The sequence below is a fragment of the Xiphophorus couchianus genome, chromosome 17, assembly GCF_001444195.1.
Source record: "Xiphophorus couchianus chromosome 17, X_couchianus-1.0, whole genome shotgun sequence".
NCBI lineage: Eukaryota > Metazoa > Chordata > Actinopteri > Cyprinodontiformes > Poeciliidae > Xiphophorus > Xiphophorus couchianus.
Genome location: NC_040244.1, coordinates 18,141,794 through 18,154,124, shown reverse-complemented (window position 1 = coordinate 18,154,124; position 12,331 = coordinate 18,141,794). Strand labels below are relative to the sequence as shown.

The window sequence follows — 12,331 nt, the reverse complement described above, 5'->3', positions numbered from 1 at the left end:
TACCCTTAGCTCAGAGAACAAGTGTGATTATTTAGAAAAGTTATTTCACTCTTAACTCTTTATTTGTGCAAGTTAGGAGGAGGATGCATTTTTTGGCACAGCTAATTATTACTATGCAAGCCGATATATGCCCTGTCTATTTCCCCAAATATTATCCTATTGATATGAAACTCATACCAGGAGCTCAGAGAACAGGTGTGATTAGGCAGAAAAGCTTAGATCGTTCTTAGCCCTCTATTTGTCTGAGTTAGCTGGAGATGCATATTTGGCACAGCAAATTTAGCCTGCCGATATTTGCATGCCCTGTTTTTCAGCTCAAAAGGTGTCATACAGATATGAATGTCACAGATTATATGTGTCATTATCTAGAAAATTTCATATAACACATTACCATCCAATATTTTCACATTGCAGGGCATGCATTCTGGAAAGGGACCTTTGGAGGCCCCCAATGACCTTCAGGGCATGCAATTCTCAGCAGGCGTGCATTTCTCGGCATAACACCGTTTATTTGCCATAATGTAAGCTCAAAGTGCAACAATTAGCATACCAAAGGACTGTGTTAAAAATAATAATGGATAAGTGGCTTAAAACCGGATCATTCAAAAGAAAAGCTGCAGATACCGATGGAAAGAAAACAACTCCAGGACTATTTATATGATCAAAGGAAGCGAAGTCACAGCCGCTGAGTGTTGATGTGTCGTTCACTAGCAATTTGTTCACTGCTCTATGCGATGAGCGGTAGGACTCGTCTCAGTTAGTGAGAACTGTTCTTTGTTTTTTAGGACTTTGCTTGCTCATGATGCTCTGCTTACACGTCAACAACTATTGTTATTTTTATTTAATAGATAAATACAATTGATAGAAATGGGTTATTATTTTTGTATTTAATAGTGCAGAAAAAGATTCAAGTCTATTTTTCTTTAATTGTGGTTCTAAATCACAAATAGCCCTAAATGTTATTAATGCACACAACACTTGGTAGTAAGTTCTTTTCTATTTCCATGTGTTTGACGTCATTAGAAAATGTAAGACTCCACACTTTCAGAATCTGTGAATAACTCAAAATGCCCAAGTAGACCTGTTCATGTCTTTGTCGTGGCCAGTCATATTTGCTAAACAGTACCACTCTTTTAATTAGGATGAACAAAGAAAACAACAATACATGAGTTAAGAGAGTAGTATTTTAATATAAGGTTGCATCATATATTAAGATGTGTTATCGCAGGGCAATTTCAGGTTAGATGGTCCGCGAGTGTTTGTTAAATGGGAATTGTGGTCCTTGGGCTGAAAAAGTTTGAGAAACACTGATGTGATGTAAGGGAAATACCTTGCATTTCATTACAGTTGAACTAATCAAAAGAGACATTTAAGTCAGAAATATGGTGGTCTTCCAACTTCTATTGTTGTCTCAAATTAGTGATAATCAATCTGAATAAAGTAAAACTTTACTCAGAAGCTGTATCCAAAGCAACACCTGTAGAGCTCCAGGCTCCATATCTTCCTCAACTTCTTTTCAACCCTACTCTTCATTCTTACTACTTTCTGTTGTAGTTTGGTTTTTCTACTCTTCCAGCCTGAAGCGACTGCTTCTTTCTGTTTAGGTTCAAGTTTATTTGAATCACAGATGCTGAGTTGTTGCTACAGCAAGTAAAAAAGAGGCAGAAACACAAAAACTAAAACATATTAAGGAATTATGCTTACCTGACATTTGAAATTGACAAATAACTGTCCATAAGGTTCCAGTGCTTGACTAACCAAAGCGCTTGAAAGCCAGCAGTCAGTGATCAAAAGAGAGTGATCATCTCTTTTCAAATCATCATATTAATGTTGAATAAAAGTGACTCAAGAATGTTGCCTTCAGGAACCCCAAGTCTAATCTGTCAAAATTTAGCACGAATAATTGAAAACAAACTTCCGGGGATACTTTGTAGGCGGAACTCCTTTGTTTGTTTATCTGAGAAAATCCACAATAAATTTGAACTTGTACATTTAACTCTTTTTTTTTTAAGTCATGTAAGTTGTATTCTACTTTGAAAAAGAGCAGTTGAACTCAATCATGAAAAGTACAAAATTAAACTACATTTATTTCTATAATGAATGGATACAGACTTTGGGCCTAATCCATAAATAAAGATGTTCAGAAAGGTTTGACTTTGCATGTTTTCAAAACATAACTTGAAGTTGATGGTTTCTGCTTGTCAGATTCTCCCTCAGATGATGGCGTTCTGCCACAAACTCCTGGCAGACCCCTCTACTGACCCCCGGAGTAAGGATGGAGCACTGCACTGCATTGGAGCTCTTGCTGAGCCCTTACTAAAGGTAAATGAGAGCCCAGTTCTGTTACTCATTTAGAAAATATGACTGAGTAAATCCTGATACACATATTTGAGGTATTGTGTGTTAAATCTCATCTCAAAGAAGAGAATATACAGGGAGCAGATGGAGTCAATGCTGCAAAACTATGTGTTTCCACTGCTCAATTCTCCAATGGGTTACCTTCGAGCCAGGGTGAGTAACGGTCCCATCCATTCACCCAGTTTTCCTTTTTTGGAAAAGCTGATCTTAGTCTTTCAAAAATACTGTGAGTGGATTATACAAACCTGGACATTTCTGCTGTGATCTACCAGTCATGTTGGGTGCTGCATTGCTTCAGCCCACTGTGTTTCCATAACGAGCTGGTACTTAGGAACGCAGTGGAGCTGGTCAGACAAGACCTTATAGACGACAAAGAGATGCCTGTTAAGGTGGAAGCAGCCATTGCTTTGCAGACACTTGTGAGCAACCAGGAGCAAGGTGCATTAACCAACATTTTGAATGCTATAAGTTTTATGATTAAAGGAAAAAGCACAATCCTTACACTGCAACCTCTGCTCTGTGTGTAGCCAAAATGTACATCAGGCCATGCATTCGCCAGGTGATGCAGGAGCTTCTACATGTGGTTAGAGAGACGGAGAATGATGACCTTACCAACGTCATTCAGAAGATGATTTGTGAATACAACCAAGAGATGGCTGCTATAGCAGTGGACATGACACAAAACTTGGTAGGAACAAGTTCTGTAAGTGTGTTAGACGTTGTCTAGCTCTACCAAACTCGTACTGCACTGCAAGTTTTGTTTGAAGTGCATCTGACCTCTAGTTGGTGGAGAAGCACCATTCAATTTGAGTCAATGGTTTTTCCACCATAATTCATTAAATAAAGCAAAACTAAGAACTCACAATTTATGGTGTATAAATGGGTGAACCAATATTTGATTCACTTTTTTTAGTTCAGTTAAAATTATAGAGTCAATTTTAAACCTAAATGGGGAGAATGTAATTCCTTTATATTGTTATGGCTTCACAATAACTACCTCTTTCAAAAAAAAACTGCTGCAGATTTTTCTGTGTTTATGAAAGTAGTAATATTGACTCTTTGAAACTATTTCACCTAATCATGTTGAGGTGCCACGATCGATGTCTGAGAAGTGAGGTATGAGGATGTCGACTGATTGTTTTCCCATGTTGTTTTATAGCCATGGCCTCTAGTTGTTCAACTCAAGCTAATTTGTCTGTGGAAGTAGCACACCTAGTTGGGGCTCATAGACAGCTGTATTTACAAACGCTGGAGATAGCCAATCCATACCCTCCCATAATGTCACTGTGTCATAATGGTGTTTCTCCTTTCACTGGAGCAGACTTAACAGTATCCAAAATCTAGATACTTATCAGATTTTTTCAAACATGGCTGGCTACCTAATGGCGAGGCATTTTCTGTGTAGTTACTAATGATTAGACATGTATCCTATCCATAATCCAATATTTGATGGCATCATACTAGTCTACCTTTCTTAGTAAATATCTGAACGTTAATCTTCTTACCTTATAAAAAGTCTTTGTGTCAAATCCACAAATACACAGACGGGTGCGAGTTCTTACAAATGATGTCTACCTCCCTGTCGTCTTTTCTTATCAAGAGGTATACGATAAAATGACAAATTTGTTTGCCTCCTTGTCCGTTTGTGAAGCTAACCGAGAAGCTCCTGATGAAAATTTTTACACTGAGATCAAATACATAAAAACAATATTAGGCTACCAGCTGTCTTGGTTTTTTGACAAGCTTCACAGAAGTTGACATCCGCATAAGTCGTCAACTCTGTCATGGCAGAGTGTGCCATTTTCTGAAGAGTGGCATCACAATAGAGGGAGCTGAGCAGACACATGGGAGGAAAATTTTCTCTAACAGTGCAAACATGACTTTGTGTTTCCTGCCACCAGGCGGAGATCTTTACCAGAGTTCTGCAGAGTGAAGAGTATGAGGAGAATGAGGACAAGACTGTGATGGCTCTGGGCATCCTTAGCACAATAGACACCATTCTTACTGTCATGGAGGACCACAAAGAGGTATCTCCCACACGCTCATACACCCACCAATCCTCAGTAAAAAAAACATAGAAAACATAAACTGTTTAGGGATATTCATCTTTGACACTAAACATTTTTTATTCACCAAACACATTTTCTGCAGCATAATTTGTTTCCATTTTCAAATTTACTGTTGAACTAATGCCTCTCTCTCTTCAATCAGACACTTGATGTGATTGACACTTATCTTTGGCTTTAAAGCCAGACTGAGTCCTGCTATTTCTGTTGTTTATCCTCAGGCTTTTTATTTTTTTATGCCATTTACTTTTCTTTGGGATAAAGTTTACTTAAATAAAATTTTTTTCTGTTAATTAGCCTGCAATATCTCGGGAAACACACTTTTATTCAGACTTGCCACTTAAATGTTACTTACTTTTTTTGACATGATTTATAAATAATTAAGACTTTAGCTGTTTTCATAAACTAAATCTGTTCAAAATAACACAACTGAATGACCTGTATGCATGGTAATCTATGTATATAAAGCATTTGCATAATGCAATCTCAACACTGAAACTATTTATTCTCTAGATCACTCAGCAGCTGGAAGGGATCTGTTTGCAGGTGATTGGCCTGGTGCTGCAGAAGCCCATCATAGGTATGGCAGGTGTGTGTTCACAGGAGGTGTTGTGTTTTTTATTCTTTTCTTAAGAACATAGATCCAGTTCAGCATCAGGTTTACTCTCTGTTGAAGTGGAAAATATGAAACTATTATTAATATTATATTTGTGACAGTTCCACTACATTAAGCAACAGAGTATTAAGCAACAGATTTGTGAGAGTAGGCAGCAACTTTCATGCATAGTATAAACTGAGAGTAGGCAGCAACTTTCATATATAGTATAAACAAATTATTCAGAATTTGTCTCAAGTCGACTATAGTCTTAATCTCACCCATGCTGGTTGATGCATAGTCTACTTGTGATAAATGGACCAATGTTGTGCTTATCTAGCTAACCTAGTCAGATTAATTTTTCAAAATACTTTTATACACAATCCACATTCACTCAGCCAATATCACTAATGTGCACACATTCAAACACTTGTACACAGATCAGTAGGCAACTTGGAGTTAGTGACTTGCCCAAATGTGACCAACTGGTAGAACTGAACCTAGGACTCTGATGGCGATGTTACTCCTCCATTTAAACACTTTGCAAACAAAAGTCCATCCATCCGTCCGTTCGTCCGTCCATCTGTCTGTCTGTCTTCCTTTCCCGGGGCCTCCTCCCGGTGGGACATGCCCGGAACACCTCACCAGGGAGGCGTCCAGGAGGCATCCTGACCAGATGCCCGAGCCACCTCAACTGGCTCCTCTCGATGTGAAGGAGCAGCGGCTCTACTCTGAGTGCCTACCAGATGACTGAGCTTCTCACCCTATCTCTAAGGGAGAGCCCAGTCACCCTACAGAGAAAACCCATTTCGGCCGCTTGTATCCGCGATCTCGTTCTTTCGGTCACGACCCAAAGCTCATGACATCTCGTTGCTTGTACTTGTGACAGTGCAATGACAATAAAGTTGAATTCTATTCTATTCTATGACCATAGATGAGGGTGGGAATGTAGATCGACCGGTAAATCGAGAGCCTCGCTTTTTGGCTCAGCTCTCTCTTCACCACGACGGACCTGTACAGCGCCCGCTTGACGGCAGACGCTGCGCCTATCCGCCTGTCGATCTCCCGCTCCCTTCTTCCCCCATTCGTGAACAAGATCCCGAGATACTTGAACTCCTCCACTTGGGGCAGGACACCCCCCCTGACCCGGAGAAGGCACTCTACCCTTTTCCGGCTCAAGACCATGGCCTCGGATTTGGAGGCACTGATCCTCATCCCGGCCGCTTCACACTCGGCTGCGAACCGCTCCAGCAAGAGCTGCAGATCACGACCTGATGAAGCCAAAAGGACCACATCATCTGCAAAAAGCAGAGATGAGATCCCAAGGCCACCAAATCGGATCCCCTCAACACCTTGGCTGCGCCTAGAAATTCTGTCCATGAAAGTGATGAACAGAATCGGTGACAAAGGGCAGCCCTGGCAGAGTCCAACTCTCACCAGAAACGAGCCCGACTTACTGCTGGCAATGCGGACCAGACTCTTGACACCGGTCATACAGGGACCTGACAGCCCATATCAAAGGGCCAGATACCCCATACTCCTGGAGAACCCCCCACAATGCTCCCCGAGGGACACGGTCGAATGCCTTCTCCAAGTCCACAAAACACATATAGACTGGTTGGGCAAACTCCCATGCACCCTCCAGGACCCTCCCGAGGGTGTAGAGCTGGTCCAGTGTTCCACGACCAGGACGAAAACCACACTGCTCTTCCAGAATCCAAGGTTCGACTATCCGACGGACCCTCCTCTCCAGGACCCCTGAGTAGACCTTGCCAGGTAGGCTTAAGAGTGTGACCCTTCTATAATTGGAGCACACCCTCCTGGGGGGACCACCACCCCAGTCTGCCAATCCAGGGGAACTGCCCCCGATGTCCATGCGATATTGCAGAGTCCCACAGGCCAAAAAGCCCCGATAGGACTCCTTCTTCAGCCTGACGGCATCCCTCACCGAAGGTGTCCACCAACAGGTTCGAGGGTTGCCGCCGCGACAGGCACCGACAACCTTGTGGCCACAGCTCCGATCGGCCGCCTCGACAATGGAGGCACGGAACACAGTCCACTCAGACTCCATGTCCCCCACCACCCCCGGGACGTGTTCGAAGTTTTGCCTGAGATGGGAGTTAAAGCTCTGCCTCACAGGGGATTCTGCCAGACGTTCCCAGCAGACCTTCACAACACGTTTGGGCCTGCCAGGTCTGACCGGCTTCCTCCCCCACCACCGGAGCCAACTCACCACCAGGTAGTGGTCAGTGGACAGCTCTGCACCTCTCTTCACCCGAGTGTCCAAGACATACGGCCGCAGATCCGATGAAACGATGACAAAGTCGATCATCGAACTGCGGCCTAGGGTGTCCTGGTGCCAAGTGCACATATGGACACCCTTATGCTTGAACATTGTGTTCGTTATGGACAATCCATGATGAGCACAGAAGTCCAACAACAGAACACCGCTCGAGTTCAGATCAGGGGGTCGTTCTTCCCAACCGCGGCCCTCCAGGTCTCACTGTCATTGCCCACGTGAGCGTTGAAGTCCCCCAGCAGAACAAGGGAGTCCCCAAGAGGAGCACTCTCCAGTACCCCCTCTAAGGACTCTAAAAAGGGTGGGTAATCTGAACTGTCATTCGGCCCGTAAGCACAAACGACAGTCAGGACCCGTAGGTGGAGCGAGGCTACCCTCTCGTTCACCGGGGTAAACCCCAATGTACAGGCACCGAGACGGGGAGCAACAAGTATGCCCACTCCTGCCCGACGCCTCTCACCTTGGGCAACTCCAGAGTGGAAGTATGTCCAGCCCCTCTCAAGGAGACTGGTTCCAGAACCAGAGCCATGCGTCGAGGTGAGACCGACTATTTCTAGCCGGAACCTCTCGACCTCACACACTAGCTCCGGCTCCTTCCCCACCAGAGAGGTGACATTCCACGTCCCAAGAGCCAGCTTCTGCAACCGAGGATCGGACCACCAGGGTCCCCTCCCTCGGCCGCCACCCATCACACAATGCCCCTCTCACGGGTGGTGGGCCCATGGGAGGGGGGGCCCATGTTTCCTTTTCTGGCTGAGCCCGGCCAGGCTCCATGGGTAAAAGCCCGGCCACCAGGCGCTCGCTATCGTGCCCCCCCTCCATGCCTGGCTCAAGAGTGGGGCCCCGGTGACCCACGTCCGGGCGAGGGAACACAAAGTCCAATGGTGCCGTTCATCATTGGGGTCTTCGGGTTGCGCTTTGTCTGGTCCCTCACCTAGGACCTGTCTGCCTTGGGTGACCCTACCAGGGGCATGAAGCCCCAGACAGCATAGCTCCTAGGATCATTGGGGCACTCAAACCCCTCCACCACGATAAGGTGGCAGCCCAAGGAGAGGCAAACAAAAGTCTTTGTTAGATAACCTGCTTTATTTAGAGTGAAGCAGCTCCTAACTCCTCTTAAAGATACTAGGGCTGTTGTAAACGAATATTTTAGCAATCGATTAATTGAGTAATCGAATAAAAAAAGATCAAATAAAACATTGGTAAATCTAACATAAAGCAGTGTTACATCATTTACATCAATTGGACTCAATATCAATATCAGTCCAATTTTTCACATTTGAGCTTCCCTAACAATAACTTTTCTGTAGTTTAGAAAATTAACCTGTGACAATAATAGCTCACTTTCTAAGTTAACCTGAAGAAAAGTTATACAAAAATCTGAAGTTATATTCAATTTAATAATAAACAGGCATGCTCACAAATACGCTTATTAAAAAAAGTCTATATTCCAGCTTTTCGTTTATGTATTCATTTTCAGTCATTTTAATAGATGAACTCTCACCTTGCCCAGACATTTGTAGCTTCTGTGTTTATGTTGGTGACGGGATTTGACACCTTCATTTGTCACACATATCGACCAGCTGTGTACGTTGCACTTCGCCATTTGTTAAGATTGGGATGATATGAAATGTATTTTCTGGTTCGTCCGTAAAGCTAAGCATCTAAAGCACAGCCGACCACAGTGTTCAGTGTTGCCTCAGTGTTCCAGTGTTCCCACTTACCTGTATAAATTCACCTTCAGCACTCTTCTCCACCATTCACTCTGAACCTGCCACCAGGCAGCAGCTCTGGGAGGAGAAAAGACTACCGTACTTCAGGCATCGCACCAGTCATTTTAAGGATGCTTATTGGTCCCCCGAAAAACGACAGAAACCCAGACATCAATCAATAAAATCCTCCCAGGCTGAACTTTAAAATTAGACGTTATGCTGCTAACACTTAGCTTTTGTCAACAACTCTTAGGTGTAAGAGACCGCTGCGCGACGCAAATAATAACCCGGCCGGAATTATTTGAGGAATCATTTCAGTCGTAAAAGATACACTTACTCAATATTCGATATAGGTATATGTCTGTCTTTCTTTCTTCCAACAGTTTTTTTTATGAGTCGTGTTGGCTGAGCCATCCATACCATTTTTTGTGTCATTACATTTTTAGTTTACTTTGGGTCACTTATCCTCTTCCATGGACATCGCCTAAGCATTCTCTCTCTCTAGCTCAGCTTTATTTAAGGTCCAAACTTCTTGTCTGCATCTTCACTGCGAATTATAAATTTGTGTTTCCTGTTCTTTGCAGAGTTCTATGAGGAAATCCTGTCTCTGGCTTTTGGCCTTACCTGTCAGACCATCTCTCCTCAGATGTGGCAACTGCTTGGTGTTCTTTACGAGGTCTTCCAGCACGATTGCTTTGACTACTTCACAGGTACTTGCTTATAAATCTAACAGCACGGAACAGATAGGAATGTATACTGCTTTCAAAATCTATTATAATTCCTTACAGGACAGTGACGTACTCCAAACCTTTAAACATGAAAATTTTTTTATTCTGAAATACTTTTAGGAGACTTGTTGACTTAGCTGTTAAATTTCAGACATAAGAGTTTAATTGATCCAAAAACTCTCATAAGAAAATGATTTCAATATCAAATTGGACTTGATTTTTTATTTAGATTAGATTAAACTAGGAGTACTAGGTTTTCGATTTCTCCCCAGACTTACTGAAACAGTGCCAAAAAAACCAACGACTCTGATGGCTCAAATTAGCATCCATTCTTCAATTGTAAATGTGGTTGTTGACCGTCAGGCCAGAAGGTAGGAGTGTGAATAGTCCATGTTGGGGGTGGGTATCTATGATACCAACAGGAGATCAGATCTCCTGTAGGTAGTGCTCTTCAGTCTAGTTTTGAAGCATACATGAAGTGTTTTTGGAGAGATGTGACCTTTTGCAGCTGATCCATGATGTTGTGCTGCATTATCCAGTCTAAGTCTAAGTCTAAGGAACAATTGTGCAATTATGAGATGCGTTGAGGCCATTACCAGGTTACTTATAAGGTAATGGCCTTATTTACAGAACAAAAGCAATCCTTCAGGTCATTTGGCCTATCTCTAGACTGCATAGACTGCATGTCAAAATGGACTAACTCCAGCACTTCCAGTGTTAATTACAGAAAAATTCAGTTGTAAAGTTGAGCTATTTGTTAAAAAATTCTTGGACTTGGTTATAACAGCAGCCATCTACAAGTGCAGTGTCATTGACATCACTGTTTTTATTTCATTTTCAAAATAATTTGGTTACTTTTTTCTTTAATAGTGTTAAACCTTTTTGTTTTTTTTAATAGTTGATCAATTTTATTTGTGTTGCAGATATGATGCCTCTTTTGCACAACTATGTTACTGTGGACACAGATATGCTCCTGTCCAACCCAAAGCACTTAGAGGTCATCTACAGTATGTGCAAAAAGGTAAGACTGGAAAAACGTTTTGCTGCTGTGCATTGTGTTGGTCCCAGCCTGCCTGATGACGTTCAACATCATCTCCATCCTAACATCCTGCAGGTGCTGACTCTGGACGCTGGTGATGATGCAGAGTGTCATGCTGCTAAACTTTTAGAAGTGATCATTCTGCAGTGCAGAGGCAGAGGCATTGAGCAGGTCAGAAGCAGCTCCATACCCATGTATTTATGTGGAGACATTTTAAAATGACATTTTATGCTGCGCCTCATTCTTTAATTTTAGAAACCACCGTATTAAAGAATTTTTATATATATTTTATTTTCAACTGTTCACCTGGACAAAAAAGTAGTCAGAAAAAACTCCCCGTTTCCACACCATCAGCACTTCCACCTACTCTTTTTTTCTTGATGTTTAGGAAAAGACCAAAGGTATGGTTAACATCCACGTTTGTGTATTTTCTGCTCTAGTGTATCCCTCTGTTTGTGGAGGCAGTGCTGGAACGTTTGATGCGGGGGGTGAAGTCCAGCGAGCTGAGGACCATGTGTCTGCAGGTGGTCATTGCTGCCCTGTATTACAACCCAGCTCTGCTCATTCAGACTTTGGACAACATGCACTTTCCTCACAGCCCACAGCCCATTACAGCCCACTTCATCAACCAGTGGATAAATGACACTGAATTCTTCCTGGGGTAAGGGTAGAATCAGCATGAAAGCATCACATCTTCTATGTCCTTATTTAGTAAGTAGTATAAAAATGTTCACTAGATGCTTTTTTACCTATTGTGAATTATTCATTGCACAAGTTCAATTCCTATATTGGCCAGGTGAGTGCAGTAGAATACTACACTAATACATTTTATAATGGGAGTTGCTTAATTTTCAACAGCACACTACCTTGTGTAATGAGTTGAAAAGCAAATTTCATGTTCATTTAAAAGTATCTTTCTATTTGGGTTTATTATCTTTCACACACAAAGAACTTTATCTATGTGTATGCTTTTCAAACATTGGAAAGACATTTTACTCATTTTCCTTTTCAGTTGTGAACTGGCATGAATCTAGCTTACCACAGCTGGATTCATGCTCATAATAAATGATCTGTACTTGTTCAAATCCAGAGAACCCCAAAGCGCCTCACACTGCATTCAGTCATTGACCCATTCACTTACAGATTCACATGTTGATGGTGGCAAGTTAGTGGAATGTAACCACTGCTCTTGGGCAGTCTTGACAGAAGTGAAACTGTCCTCCACTGGGCTCTCTGACCACCACAAGTAGACAAGGCAGGTGAAATCTCTTGCCCAACAGAGATCGACATAGTCAAGGCTGTAACCGGCACAGGATAAACTCCTACGCCCATTGACACCATTGCAGCATGACCAAAATTGTAATATGTGTTCTTTTTTTAGAAAGGTTTCAAAGTTCTTTAGCTCTGCCACATTCTTACTTATTATGTGATGCAGACCTATAGGTCTGGATGCTGCTACAGAAATCAGCAGTCTGATTCATCTAATCAGACTGCCTTCTTCCATCGCTCCATGGCTCTGGTTCAGTTGGTGCTT

At 42.6% G+C, this 12,331-nt stretch overlaps 1 protein-coding gene across 7 annotated transcripts in view; it reads left to right on the top strand.

Annotated features, from left to right (window-relative positions):
* ipo8 (importin 8) overlaps positions 1-12,331 on the top strand; it is a 56,692-nt gene that overhangs the window by 41,065 nt on the left and 3,296 nt on the right. For 5 of the 7 annotated variants that reach the window (XR_003598868.1, XM_028043663.1, XM_028043662.1 and 2 more), the window contains 10 exons: positions 2,206-2,322; positions 2,422-2,511; positions 2,631-2,796; positions 2,886-3,046; positions 4,260-4,385; positions 4,938-5,013; positions 9,615-9,740; positions 10,682-10,779; positions 10,873-10,968; positions 11,238-11,458. Coding sequence is in view for 6 of the 7 variants with exons in the window: in XM_028043663.1 (XP_027899464.1) it covers positions 2,206-2,322; positions 2,422-2,511; positions 2,631-2,796; positions 2,886-3,046; positions 4,260-4,385; positions 4,938-5,013; positions 9,615-9,740; positions 10,682-10,779; positions 10,873-10,968; positions 11,238-11,458 (1,277 nt within the window). In the remaining variant the exon portion in view is untranslated. The remainder of the gene's footprint in view (positions 1-2,205; positions 2,323-2,421; positions 2,512-2,630; positions 2,797-2,885; positions 3,047-4,259; positions 4,386-4,937; positions 5,014-9,614; positions 9,741-10,681; positions 10,780-10,872; positions 10,969-11,237; positions 11,459-12,331) is intronic. The other 2 variants (XM_028043660.1, XM_028043661.1) reach the window with 2 other exon arrangements.